Source organism: Archocentrus centrarchus, chromosome 17 (genome assembly GCF_007364275.1).
Source record: "Archocentrus centrarchus isolate MPI-CPG fArcCen1 chromosome 17, fArcCen1, whole genome shotgun sequence".
Classification (NCBI taxonomy): domain Eukaryota; kingdom Metazoa; phylum Chordata; class Actinopteri; order Cichliformes; family Cichlidae; genus Archocentrus; species Archocentrus centrarchus.
Window position 1 is genome coordinate 5,577,994 of NC_044362.1, and position 13,877 is coordinate 5,591,870.

The window sequence follows — 13,877 nt, forward strand, 5'->3', positions numbered from 1 at the left end:
ACATTCTCACTCATACATCCTCTATGCATTCAGACATGGGATGCACACTGATATGCTGACAGTCATTCTTTATCGTTTTTAATTGTCAAATTAATGTTTCTGTAAGCTGTAATTGTTCAAATAATACTTTGTTTTGTTTTAACACAGCAGCAAATTGTACCTTTAAAGTCTTATTCAAATTGAACATTTCTGTAAAGGCTGTGGACAGAAAACCTGACTTTTCCATGGAGTGACTCTTAAAACAATTTATCTGAAAATACAGTTTTTTGGAACTTGAGTTTCTTTCCCGATACACACAGTTCTGCATATTTTCAAATATCTGCAACTACCTAAGTGGTTACTCTTTCTGATTTGAAGACTTTGATTGTAAAAGATTAAATCTGTGTTTTCAACTTTGGATTAATAATAAATTGACCAAATGATATTGTATTGTGATGCTGAGAAATGTTTATATAGAAAAGCCTGTATTCTGTTGATTTACTACCCCCTTGTGGCCGGATTTGAGTTAGGTTTCGTTTTTGTGTCAGAAAGTCAGTCAGTCAAGCATGGACTCTCACAGCATGGCAGAGAGACAGTGTTTTCAGCGTTTTTAAGCCTTGGAGTATCTTTGTCCGTAAGTTAACTAAATGTTATTGTATCTGAACGTTGTTTTGATGAGAAATAACCGAGCTGTTATGTTGCTGTTCATAATGTTTCTGTGTTAGCCATAAATTAGCTAAATGTGTTTCTAGCTGCCTTAACAACTATACATGCAAGCTAATGCTAATAAGAGATACTTTGATTGCTAACAGACGTCTGTAGCCGATTGTGTGAGCAGAAATGGGTCGACAAGGTTGACACATTCTTTCTTTAATTCGTGTGTTTATTTAAAAGGCAAAATATGCATGTAAAGTTTGCAAAATGTTGATGCATATCTTTTTTATATTTATTTTTTCAGTTTTACATAAAAGATGAAAACGTTATCAAGGCCTGAAGTCTTTTTTGTCAGCTATCTGTCTAGCATGGTCCAGAACGCTTGTGCGAGGACAGAATAGTAAAAGGACAGTTACACGGCGGGCTAGAACCAGATTCACTGTCGACCACACACTGCAGCCAAGACAAGAACATCATGGACCAACAAAGGCAAGCAGACCAACCGGAGATTTTGAGGTCGTGTCACAAATTGCAGGGTCCAAGTCATCTGGGAGATCAAGTAGGTCCTCAGCCAGTGCAGCAGCTACCAAGGCAAAAGCTAAAGCAGAGGCGGCCCTGGTAGAAGCCAGGTATGCAGCACAAGAAGCGGAGATGATGAAAGAAAAGGCCCGCATTGAAGCTGAAAATCGAAAAATGTTAGCTGAAGCAGAACAGCGCAAAGCAGAGTTGGAAGCAAATCTGTATGTCCTAAAAGTAAACAGGAGCGCTAAAGCAGCCTCAGCAGAAGCAGCAGTTTATGAAGCTGCAGCAGCAATAGAGTCTAATCCACTGGAAGAAATGACCCAGATATATCCTGAGGATCGCACTCAACGCACAAACGAGTATGTGCAGGCCCACTACGTGACACCAAACGCTCAGCAGCAAGCTCCGGTCTCACAGGAGTCACCTGCCATACCCATGAGTGCACAACGAGCATGCCCCGATCTGATTCAGCGGTATCCAACTCATGACCAGGACTCCCATTTAGCTAAGCTCCACATCGATAACGAAGGAATGCCTGGGACACAAAACAGAGGCTACCCACTTAGGGTTCCTGCCCCCAATGTCTTACACATCCAGTCTGAGAGATACCCATGTGAACTAGCACAAACAATGGATCTCACCAAATATCTTGTTAGAAGGGAGATGGTAAGCTCTGGACTGCTGAAATTTGATGACCGTCCAGAAAATTACTGGGCCTGGAAAACATCTTTCCAAGACATTACTGGAGAGCTCAACTTAACAGCACGTGAAGAACTTGACCTCTGATAAAGTGGCTCGGTCCAACTCATCTCCACAAGCCATGCGTATCAGGTCAGTGCATGTCCACAATCCAACATCAAGTATCGCTATGGTGTGGCAAAGGCTAGATGATACATATGGCTCTCCTGAGATCATAGAGAATGCACTTCTGCTAAAACTAGAGACTTTTCCAAAAATATCTAACAAAGACAACCAGCGTCTTAGAGAACTGGGAGATATTTTAATGGAGGTTCAGTCAGCTAAATCAGGTGGAAAGTTACCAGGTTTAGCCTATCTTGACACGGCAAGGGGGGTTAACCCGATTGTGGAAAAGCTTCCCTATGGCTTACAAGAGCGCTGGATTACACAGGGCTCTAAGTACAAGGAAGAACATAATGTTCCTTTTCCACCCTTCAGCTACTTTGTAAGCTTCATATATGGTCAAGCAAAAACCCGTAATGATCCAAGTTTTGCGTTCTCTACATGCAGTACTGCAACCCATGTAAAGCCAAGAGAACCATTAAGACACAACAATTACAAAACAGTGTCAGTGAGAAAAAACTGAAGTTGCAATTGCACCTGCGGTCAACAATAGTGTGTCGAAAAGAAATTAGAGGAGCCAGCTGAGCGGTGCCCTATTCACAGTAAGCCACACCCCTTAGCAAAGTGTCGGGGGTTTAGAGTCAGACACTTAGATGAGAGAAAAGCTTATCTAAGAGAAAACTCTTATCTGTTTTCGTTGTTGCGCATCCACTAAGCACTTGGCCAAAGACTGTAAAGTTGCCGTGAAGTGCAAAGAGTGCAATAGCCGACAAGCACCTTCTGCTTTACATCCTGGCCCAGCTCCTTGGTTACAGACGTTGAAGCGACAAGGCAAGAGCATGGCGGGGAGCAAGAAAATAGCCATCTCTGGAAGTCACTTCAAAATGTACAGAATCTGTGACACAGTTCATGGACTCAGGTCATGTTCAAAAATCTCTTTAGTGAACGTGTACCCTGTTAACTGTCCTGATAAAGCACAAAAATGTATGTTGTCTTAGATGACCAAAGCAACCGATCTCTTGCCAAGTCAGCCTTCTTTGATCTCTTTGGCATTAATGCAGTGTCCTCCACTTATACTCTAAGAACCTGTGCAAGGAATAAAGGAGGCAACAGGAAGGAAAGCTCACAATTTTGTTGTGGTCGTCGTTAGATGGAAAGACTCATTAGCACTCCCACCTCTTTTGGAATGCAACACTATGCCAGATGATCGCTCAGAAATTCCTACGCCTGACATTGTGCAACATTTCCCTCACCTAGCTCCTGTTGCAGGTGAAATACCACCGATTGAGCCAGAAACGCCCATCCTTCTCTTATTGGGGAGAGATGTGCTGAGTGTGCACAAAGTACGTGAACAGTACAATGTCCATACAACACACCATATGCCCAGCGGTTTAGATTTGGGGTGGGTCATTGTAGGCGAGGTGTGCCTTGGAGGGGCACACAAACGAACAAAGGTCAATGTCTACAAAACAAATGTGCTAAACAATGGGCGCACTTCCTTCTTGAGCCATGTCCAAGTGCAATCCATGTAAAAGAGAAGTTTAGTGCTCCCATCCAGCAATCTATAGATCATGCATCGGACATCATACAAACAGCTCCACCCAAGGTAACAGACAACCTGGGGCTTAATGTTTTCCAAAGAAACCCTGATGATGACAAAACAGCCTTGTCTATTGAGGACAAGATCTTTCTTGAAATTATGGACAGAGAGGTTTACATGGATAATGACAATCACTGGGTGGCGCCACTACCATTCCGTACACCACGTCCTCTACTTCCCAACAACAGAGAACAGGCCTTGAAGCGTCTCACTGTTCTGTTACGGACGCTAGAGAAAAGAAAAGACATGAAAGAGCAATTCACTGAATTCATGCAGAAAATCTTTGATAATGACCAGGCAGAAGAGGCACCACCACTCAAACCAGGGGAAGAATGCTGGTACCTACCCACATTTGGAGTGTACCACCCCCAGAAACCAGGCAAAATACGAGTTGTGTTTGACTCAAGTGCCTCATTCAAGGGTATTTCCCTAAATGACGTTCTACTTAGTGGGCCTGACTTAAACAACACACTGCTCGGGGTTCTATTGCGCTTTAGGCAGGAACAAGTTGCAGTCACCGTAGATGTTGAGCAGATGTTTTACTGCTTCAGAGTCAAAGAAAGCCACAGAAATTATCTCCGGTTTCTGTGGTTCCAAGATAATGACCTTAGCAAGGAAATCATGGAGTTTCGCATGAAGGTGCCGGTTTTTGGAAACAGTCCTTCCCCGGCTATTGCAATCTATGGTCTAAGACGGGCAGCTGAACTTGGAGAAGAAGAGTATGGCTCCAACACAAAACAGTTTGTCTTGCGCAACTTCTATGTGGATGATGGACTGGCCTCTGTGCGCAGTGAAGGTGAAGCCATTGAACTCTTAACACGAGCAAGAAACATGATGGCAGAGTCAAATATAAGGCTCCACAAAATAGCCTCGAATGTCACTCATGTGATGAATGCATTTCCCCCAGAAGAAAGAGCAGCAGATCTCAAAGATTTGGATTTGGATGTTGACCCTCTACCTCTTCAGCGAAGCCTTGGGGTTAGCTGGAACCTGGAAAATGACTGTTTCACATTTCGCGTTGCTAAAGACAATAAGCCCTTTACCCGCAGAGGAATACTCTCTGTTGTCAACAGCCTTTATGATCCCCTTGGATTTGCTGCTCCGGTTACGATCCAGGGAAAGGCATTCTACAGAGAGTTAACAGTTGGACAGCAGGACTGGGATGAACCTTTACCGGTAGACCGGGAGGCAGAGTGGTTAAGGTGGACTGATTCACTTACCGCTCTTGAGGAGCTCCAAATCCACAGACCATTTGTTCCAGTTTCATCATCACATGCTCAGAGAAGGGAACTATGCATCTTCTCAGATGCTTCAACAATAGCAATAGCAGCTGCAGCATACCTCAGGGTCATTGACACTGGTAGCCAATGTTATGTTGGATTTATCATGGGCAAATCCAAGCTAGCACCCTCATCCACGCACACTATCCCACGCTTGGAATTATGTGCAGCTGTATTAGCAGTGGAGTTGGCCCAAGTGATCATAGATGAAAGTGACATTGAGTTTCATGCAGTAAACTTTTATACAGACAGCCGAATAGTTCTAGGCTACATACACAATGTCACCCGGAGATTCTACGTGTATGTGGCTAACAGAGTTGCTCAGATTCACAGGTCTACCAAACCAAACCAGTGGCATTATGTCACTACTGACCAGAACCCTGCGGATCATGGGACTAGAGCTGTATTGGCAGCTCAACTGCAACAGACCACCTGGCTCTCTGGGCCTCAGTTTCTCACACTATCTGACACTGAGCCAAGAGATCCAGAACAGAGCAAAGAGACTTTTGACCTTGTGCAGCCCTCAATGGATGTTGAAATTCGTCCTCAAGTGATTTGCTTAGCGACAAAAACAGAGGAAAAGGAGCTTGGATCTCACAGGTTTGCGCGTTTCTCAAGCTGGAAGTCTCTGGTAGAGCAATCACATCACTCATTCACATTGCTAAGTCATTCTCTAAAGCTTCAAGCACCTGTAAAGGTTGGCACAGTTGCAATCTTGTAAATGCTACAGAAATCTCACAAGCAAAGACAGCAATCATCCAGTGTGTTCAAACTGAGACTTACAAAGAAGAGATTGAAAGCCTTAAAAGAGGAAAAGACATCCCCCCACGCAGTCCTCTTGGAAAGCTCGACCCCTTTATTGATGGTGGGTTGTTAAAGGTTGGAGGACGCTTACAGGCAGCAGATCTTGCAGACGTGGAGAAACACCCCTTGATAATTCCAGGTGATCATCATGTAGCTGTTCTCTTAGTTAGACATTACCACAGCCAAGTAGCTCACCAAGGCAGGCAGTTCACTGAAGGTGCTCTGCGCTCAGCAGGACTATGGATTGTTGGTGGCAAGAGACTAATTTCCAGCACACTCCACAAATGTGTCACATGTAGGAGACTTAGAGGTCGCCTAGAAGGGCAGAAAATGGCTAGCTTGCCCTCCGACAGGCTTGCAGTTGACCCGCCCTTTACTCATGTAGGCCTGGATGTTTTTGGGCCCTGGAATGTCAAGTCCCATCGCACAAGGGCAAATAACATTGATTGTAAAAGGTGGGCTGTAATGTTTACCTGTCTGAGCACCAGGGCCGTCCATATAGAGGTCATAGAGGCAATGTCAACTTCGAGTTTTATAAATGCCTTACGCCGTTTCCTGTCGATCAGAGGACCTGTCAAACACTTACGGTCAGACCAAGGAACAAACTTCATTGGAGCCTGTAAAGAGTTGCAAATCGACACTCAAGGCCCGGAGATCAAAGCCTATCTAAGGGACCAAAGCTGCACCTGGACATTCAACGCCCCACATTCATCTCACATGGGAGGAGTGTGGGAGAGGATGATTGGGCTCGTTCGACGCATCCTTGATGGCTTGTTGCTGCAAACCTCAACCACCCGCCTCACACATGAGGTTTTGGTCACCCTTATGGCAGAGGTCATGGCCATAATGAACGCCAGGCCTTTAGTTCCTGTTTCAAACGATCCGGAAGCGCCTGAGGTTCTTTCTCCTGCAATGCTTTTAACGCAGAAGGCTGGTGCTGTCCCAACACCTCCTGGAGACTTTGAACTCAAGGACCTTTACAAAGCCCAGTGGCGGCAAGTGCAAGGTCTAGCGGATCACTTTTGGAAAAGATGGCGGCAAGAGTATCTTGCTACACTGCAAACAAGGCAAAAGTGGAAGGGAGAGAAGCGAAACGTCAAACAGGGTGATATTATTCTATTGAAAGACAGTCAAGTAAAACGCAATGAGTGGCCAATTGGGATTGTAGTGAAGGCCATTCCCAGTGAGGACAACAGAGTGAGAAAAGTTGAGGTTAAAATCGTAAAACAAGGTACCATTAAAACATATCTTAGGCCTGTTACTGATGTAATAGTACTTTTGTCTGAAGCTGAAACTAATGTTTAAAAAAAAAAAAAAAAGAGTGGTATATTTATTAATATACCAGACGGGGAGTGTATTGTGATGCTGAGAAATGTTTATATAGAAAAGCCTGTATTCTGTTGATTTACTGCCCCCTTGTGGCCGGATTTGAGTTAGGTTTCGTTTTTGTGTCAGAAAGTCAGTCAGTCAAGCATGGACTCTCACAGCATGGCAGAGAGACAGTGTTTTCAGCGTTTTTAAGCCTTGGAGTATCTTTGTCCGTAAGTTAACTAAATGTTATTGTATCTGAACGTTGTTTTGATGAGAAATAACCGAGCTGTTATGTTGCTGTTCATAATGTTTCTGTGTTAGCCATAAATTAGCTAAATGTGTTTCTAGCTGCCTTAACACTATACATGCAAGCTAATGCTAATAAGAGATACTTTGATTGCTAACAGACGTCTGTAGCCGATTGTGTGAGCAGAAATGGGTCGACAAGGTTGACACATTCTTTCTTTAATTCGTGTGTTTATTTAAAAGGCAAAATATGCATGTAAAGTTTGCAAAATGTTGATGCATATCTTTTTTATATTTATTTTTTCAGTTTTACATAAAAGATGAAAACGTTATCAACGCCTGAAGTCTTTTTTGTCAGCTATCTGTCTAGCATGGTCCAGAACGCTTGTGAGAGGACAGAATAGATATTGTGACTCCATAACAGGCATCTGTTTCACACATGCTCTACGATAAGTAACAATTAACGAGTGAAACATTGAAGTCATACAACAAGGGTCTTTATCTAAATGGGCATTTTTCCATGCATCCCTTCATGCTGATAGTTTTATGTTAGACTGATACAGCTGTGTTCCTAAATGAACCTCTGTAAAACACACATCTGGAAATGCTGGAAGATGTTGATGGTTCTTATCAGCTTTGCAGAGTGTAAATGCTGCTTTTACTCATGTTCCTGAGTCCTGATGAACATACTGATGTCCTGGTATGAGCAGGATTTAATTCTAGACAAAGCAAACAATTTCCAATGTAGCAGATGTGGAGTAATATTAACATTTATTCAATTTGATACAATTCAATTCACTACAATTCAGTTTAATTCAGTCAAATTATAATCAGTCGGTTGCTTTGGGACTGATGCAACAGCACAGAGTTCTGAGGAATTTACGGAAAAATCCCATTTTTTTCTTCTTTTTCTTCTTACGCTGAAGTTCAGCAGGAGGTTCCTCACTGGGAACACCCTCAGATGAGGAAGGAGGTTCAGCAGGGGGTTCCACAGTGGGATGACCCTCAGATGAGGAAGGACGTTCAGCAGGGGGTTCCTCACTGGGATGACCCTCAGATGAGGAAGGAGGTTCAGCAGGGGGTTCCACAGTGGGATGACCCTCAGATGAGGAAGGAGGTTCAGCAGGGTGTTCCACACTGGATGACCCTCAGAGAGGAAGGAGGTTCAGCAGGGGGTCCACAGGGGGATGAGTTTCAGATGAGGAAGGAGGTTCAGGCAGGGGGGTTCCACAGTGGGATAACACTCAGATGAGGAAGGAGGTTCAGCAGGGGGTTCCACAGTGGATGACCCTCAGATGAGGAAGGAGGTTCAACAGGGGGGTTCCACAGTGGGATGACCCTCAGATGAGGAAGGAGGTTCAGCAGGGGGGTTTCCACACTGGGATGACCCTCAGATGAGGAAGGAGGTTCAGCAGGGGGTTCCACACTGGGATGACCCTCAGATGAGGAAGGAGGTTCAGCAGGGGGGTTCCACACTGGGATGACCCTCAGATGAGGAAGGAGGTTCAGCAGGGGGGTGTTCCACAGTGGGATGACCCGCAGATGAGGAAAGGACGTTCATCAGCATGGGGTGTTCCACAGTGGGATGACCCTCAGATGAGGAAGGAGGTTCAGAAGGGGGTTCTCCACAGTGGGATGACCCTCAGAATGAGGAAGGAGGTTCAGCAGGGGTTCCACAGTGGGATGACCCCTCAGATGAGGAAGGAGGTTCAGCAGGGGTTCCACAGTGGGATGAGTCTCAGATGAGGGAAGGAGGTTCAACAGGGGGTTCCTCACTGGGATAGTCTCAATAGGAAGGAGTTCAACAGGGGGTTTCCTCAGTGGACCGAACCTCAGACGTCAGCAGACTTTGGAAAGGGGTTTTCCTCAAACAGAGTGCAAATTTGCTTCTTTGCTACAACAGCAATCGTACTGAGCAGCTTTGGTGCAAAGTTTGAAATGCTGAGAAGAATGTCGAGTGGTATTTCCTCTCTAATTTCTCTCAAGATGTTCTGGACCACGTCATCTCTGATGGAATTGGAGAAGATGGCCTGGCTTTCCATAGTTGTGACAGTCTTGGAGACCTTATCCAAAGTTGCCTTTGTAACACTGGTGCAGAGCATACTCAGACTCTTGGATGCCATGTTCAAGAGGGGTTTGGGAGGAAGCTGCCAGAAGCCCTGCAGGACTCGTGGAACCACCTCTATCACCACTTCCTCTGCGGTGAGCAGTCTGGAGGTCTGGGTTTCCTGCTGCATCTCTATGAGCATGTCAATGTACTTTTTGGCCATGCTGAGGAGTTTAGGATTTCTGTAGATTAAGGTTATATGTGTTGTTTTAAACCCAGAAATAGTGAAACACGGTAGTTGAACTGTTAATGATTGTTTGTCAATGGGACTCACTGAAATGTAGGAGGTGTGGCCTTTGGAAATTTCAGGAGCATGCGGGCCTGAAACTCAACATCCCTCATTCTGTTGATGACATTTACTGCCCACACCTGGAACAAAAACATATAGAGTGCACTTTTGTTTTGAGCTTTTGTGAACATAGTGAAAAAAAAAATCTCCAGATCAATACGAGCCTCATCAGCTTCCTAGTCTTACCAGTTTCAGAAGAGGTTTGGCCTCTTTTTCTTCAAAATCCTCCAGTTTAAACTCCCAGAGCCTTGAAAGGAAACAAAACAGGTTTTATGTCAGCATTTACACTTCATCACAAATAGACTTTCAGCTGTGAGCTGGATGCTCTGTAGGTGTGTCAGTAACTCACTGCTCTCTCACTGTCTTTTTGCTCTCCTGCACCAGTAAGTTGCTCATATCTTCAGCAGTGATCTGAGGTGGAATCTGATCTTCCTGCTGAAGCCTCAGGAACTCCCTCATCACTGCAATCTAAAAATAAAAGCAGATAGTTCATCAAGACCACACTGTTTTGCAGACTTCAACATATTTGATGTCAGTGTGGGCTTGGATGGATAGTGGATCTTACCTGGGTCTTGTAGCCCTGAAGATGCCAACAAGTGTCCACAGCTGTTTCATAGATGGGTGTGCCAAACAACACCTGCCGTAGAAATAAGAAGTTACTCATCATTAGTTCATTTGATTCTCAGTTTCTTAGCTTTTAAAAATACATCAACCTCTTTAAATGGTTTAAATGCAGTACAAAGAAAAACTCTCTCATACCCTGATGGGTTTGTAGATTCCTCTACTACTTTCCATCGAAATGCCGCTGTTGTGTATCGCAACAGGGGGAAAAAAACAGCCAAATACACTCCAAAAAGTTTGTGAACACAAAGATAGATGCCAAAATCCTCCAAACACGATCGCCTCTCTTCCACAAATGAATGTTTTTGAGTTTTGAAGCAGAATTCTAGAAGTTCTCTGTTTATGACACAGCAGGTCACCGTGGAAAGACTTCATGCAAGTCTCATGTTGTTACATTAAACATTCTCTCTTTATTTTACACTACATTTGATTTCTTTATCTCATAAAAATACATGTATAAATAAATAAAGTGTAGACTACAGCTGTACTTAGGTCACTAGTGTGAAAAGATGCATAAAAATGGCAGCTGCTCAGCTCCATTTTCTTATTGTAGATGTAAGCATGAGCAGTAAAACAACGGCTTACAAGATCTCAGTGAAACACTGGGCCGTGGACTGTGGAGGGGAATGATGTATATATCTGAAGCCTGACAGCAGCTGCTGTATATGCAGCTTTGGTCATTTGGATAAACTGGCCCTTTAAGCAGCCCAGAGGTAGAGACCTCTGTGTATTCTGTCAATCCTAAAGCCCCACAGCAGTAATACCTCAAATAATTCATTCTGTAATTACCAGGCTTCCTGTTGCCACATTCATTACAGTAAACACACGTTTATAATGATAGCATAATCGTGCAGCAGATACGGACTCTAGGCGGGAAACAGGACACATAAACCTCACAAGAAATCTATTTGTGGGTTTAGTTTAGGGATCAGCATTTCAAAATAAAAAAAGTATTCTGCCTTTTGCCCGATACCTGGGACAGGCTGCAGCCCCCCTGCAACCGTGAACTGAACAAATGAGAAGAAGTTGCATTGTGTTTTTGTGGAACAAGAGAAAGTATATGACAGAGTACCAAGAGAGGAACTGTGGTGCTGCATGAGGAAGTTATGCAGAGGAGTATGTGAAAGTGGTGCAGGGCATGCATCTACGTATCTATGTCAGTGTATGAGCAGTGAGACAGTGGTGAGGTGTGCATTAGGAGTGACCGATGGATTCAAGCTGGGGGTGGGATTATATCAGGGATTGACTAAGTTGGTTCTTGTTTACGATGGTGATGGACAGGCTGACACGTGAGGTCAGGCAGGAGCCTGGAGTGTGGATACATTGAAGGACCTCAGATTTAGTGAAGGAGAAGATTATTAGGACAGTGGGATATAGATGATGAAAGATATTTTAAAAGAGACACACCTTTATTAAATCACCAGACATATTTTATGCTGACCTCTTGTGAAAAAACATGATTAAAGGCTGTTGTGTACACATAATCATTTTGTTATTATATCTACAACAAGCACCAAAGATTTATCGCAATCTGAGCTACACTCTTTTATTAGATACATCTGATCTAAGCATCTGCATTTAATGTCTCTGTGACATGAAGGGAAATAATCAGTACTTTGGATGTTTTAGGGGGGTAAACAGTGTTAGCTGCATAGTTTGTGTTTCAGAAACTGTGAGCACAGAAAAAAGTTTGATTCTTTTAGGAACAAACCTACAGTATCATCTTACCATGTGTACAGAGATGCATCTTTTATGGTTACCTGTTACAACATGTTCTCTGTTTTTCTTTGCTTTGTTTTTAATAACATGACACAAAAACAAAGTGAGACATTAAAGCTTTAATTCAAACAAGTAGATGTTATACATGCATATATTACAATAAACCAAATGTTATCGTGAACGCTTGGATGAATAACATTACTTTTTTGTATAATGTAATAAAGACACATTAATAACACGAAAAGTAAAGATGTATATTGCGGTAATGTCACAATACACCCATTGGTACTGCTCTCAAACAGATGAGGCGTCTGAGGGGGTCTACCAAGCGGGGGACACGGGCCAACCCTTCATCTTTAAACCCAAAACGGTTCCTGGGTCGGATCTTTCTCCTGGGGCTGTGAGGTCCACCAACCAGATACATAGGGCATGTCATCATCTTCAACCCACAAAGGTTAAGGGGTCGGCAATTTTTCCTGAGCATGTGTCTGAGGGATCCACCATGCGATCACGTGGGGTGAGTCCTCATCTTAAATTCACCTTGGGTCGTGTGTCAGTGATTTCTCCTGAGGTTGCGTCGGTGGGGTCCAGCACGTGGGGACATAGGGCAGGTCATCATCTTCAACCCACAGTGGCTCGGCGGTCGGTGTTTTCCCCGCTCCCTGAAAAGGTGGCCATGCCCACTCTGATGCATCACTGTCCACGTAACTGGGGAAATGCCACAGATCTTCTTCATTACTGGTGTCAATTGTCCATGACTACGGAGGCGGGACACTCCACACCAACTCCGACGAGTCATTGTGCCAGTTTTCAAATGTAGCTCTGCTGGATGGGCCTTCGGAGAACGAAATCTTTCCGCCGTCACAGTCACTGTTGCTGATGCTCACGCCTGTACAGAGTTCCATAGTCCCGAGGGTTGTTTGAGAAGAGGGGTTGCAGGACGTCGTTCTGCATGTAGTCTGTGTAGTGAAAATACAGCAGTTTGACTCTGCTTTTAAAGACTCTGTCTGTGTGTGAAGTGTCAGCTTTGTGCTGGCAGACATTACGTGTCCTAACATGTACAAGGCTTGTCCTAACACATCCTACAGTAAATTTTATTGTATGTAATGTGTAGAATGGGAAATTCTAATGACAGGGCTTATCATAAAGATGACCGTCCAGGGATTTGTATCAACTTCAGCAACTGATAGTGATTTAAAGTTTTTATTTTTATTTAAACTTTATTTAACAAGGGAGGACCCATTGAGATTAAAAATCTCTTTTTTTCAAGGGTGTCCAGGCTAAGATAAGCAGCAACATAATATAAGTAAGAAAAACAGCATTACAAACATCACATAGTTAAAATACATGTTCAAAGACATAAACTAATTAAAAATTTGTAACATAAATTAAGTAAAACAAGTACAGATTATGGAATTAGTCACAAAACTTTGCAGTTTCATTTTAAATGCACACAATGAAATTAAATCTTTAAATCATTGTGGTTTGAAGCTCAGGTCAAATCACTCTTACCACAATTTGCATTTGTATGTAGTTGCTATCGAGGCTGTAGGAGAGAGGAATACCATCTTTGGTGAGACAAAACAGTGGATCAAGCAAATAATAAACAATTAAATAATACATTAGACAGAGAGCAACAGACAGAAAGTGGTGACTAACTTCTCTGCTTCCATGAGGAAGTGGACCAGCGAGGCTAAAGAGAGGCTTCAGGACTGCATGGAGCTAACAGATCGGAGTGTATTTGAGGATGCTACTGACAGCCTTGATGAATATGTGGACACTGTGACATCCTATAGCAGCTTCTGTGAAGACACCTGTGTCCCCCCCGGGACTCGCATAAAATATAACAATGACAAGCCCTGGTTTAATGCCAGACTGAAACAGTTGCGCCAGTCTAAAGAAGCAGCATACAGGAGTGGAGATGGGGTTCTGTACAATCAGGCT

At 43.6% G+C, this 13,877-nt stretch overlaps 1 protein-coding gene and 1 long non-coding RNA gene across 2 annotated transcripts; both read left to right on the forward strand.

Moving 5' to 3' along the window:
• Positions 1 to 5,539: 5,539 nt before the first annotated feature.
• Positions 5,540 to 6,974, forward strand: LOC115796417 (uncharacterized). Its single transcript, XM_030752822.1, has one exon. It carries the CDS (start codon positions 5,971 to 5,973, stop codon positions 6,943 to 6,945), a length of 975 nt encoding a protein of 324 aa, XP_030608682.1. The 5' UTR covers positions 5,540 to 5,970; the 3' UTR covers positions 6,946 to 6,974.
• Positions 6,975 to 7,148: 174 nt separating this feature from the next.
• Positions 7,149 to 7,577, forward strand: LOC115795335 (uncharacterized). Its single transcript, XR_004021253.1, has 3 exons — positions 7,149 to 7,181; positions 7,359 to 7,399; positions 7,505 to 7,577. It is a non-coding gene; the product is annotated as an uncharacterized LOC115795335 (long non-coding RNA).
• The last annotated feature ends 6,300 nt before the right edge of the window (positions 7,578 to 13,877 follow it).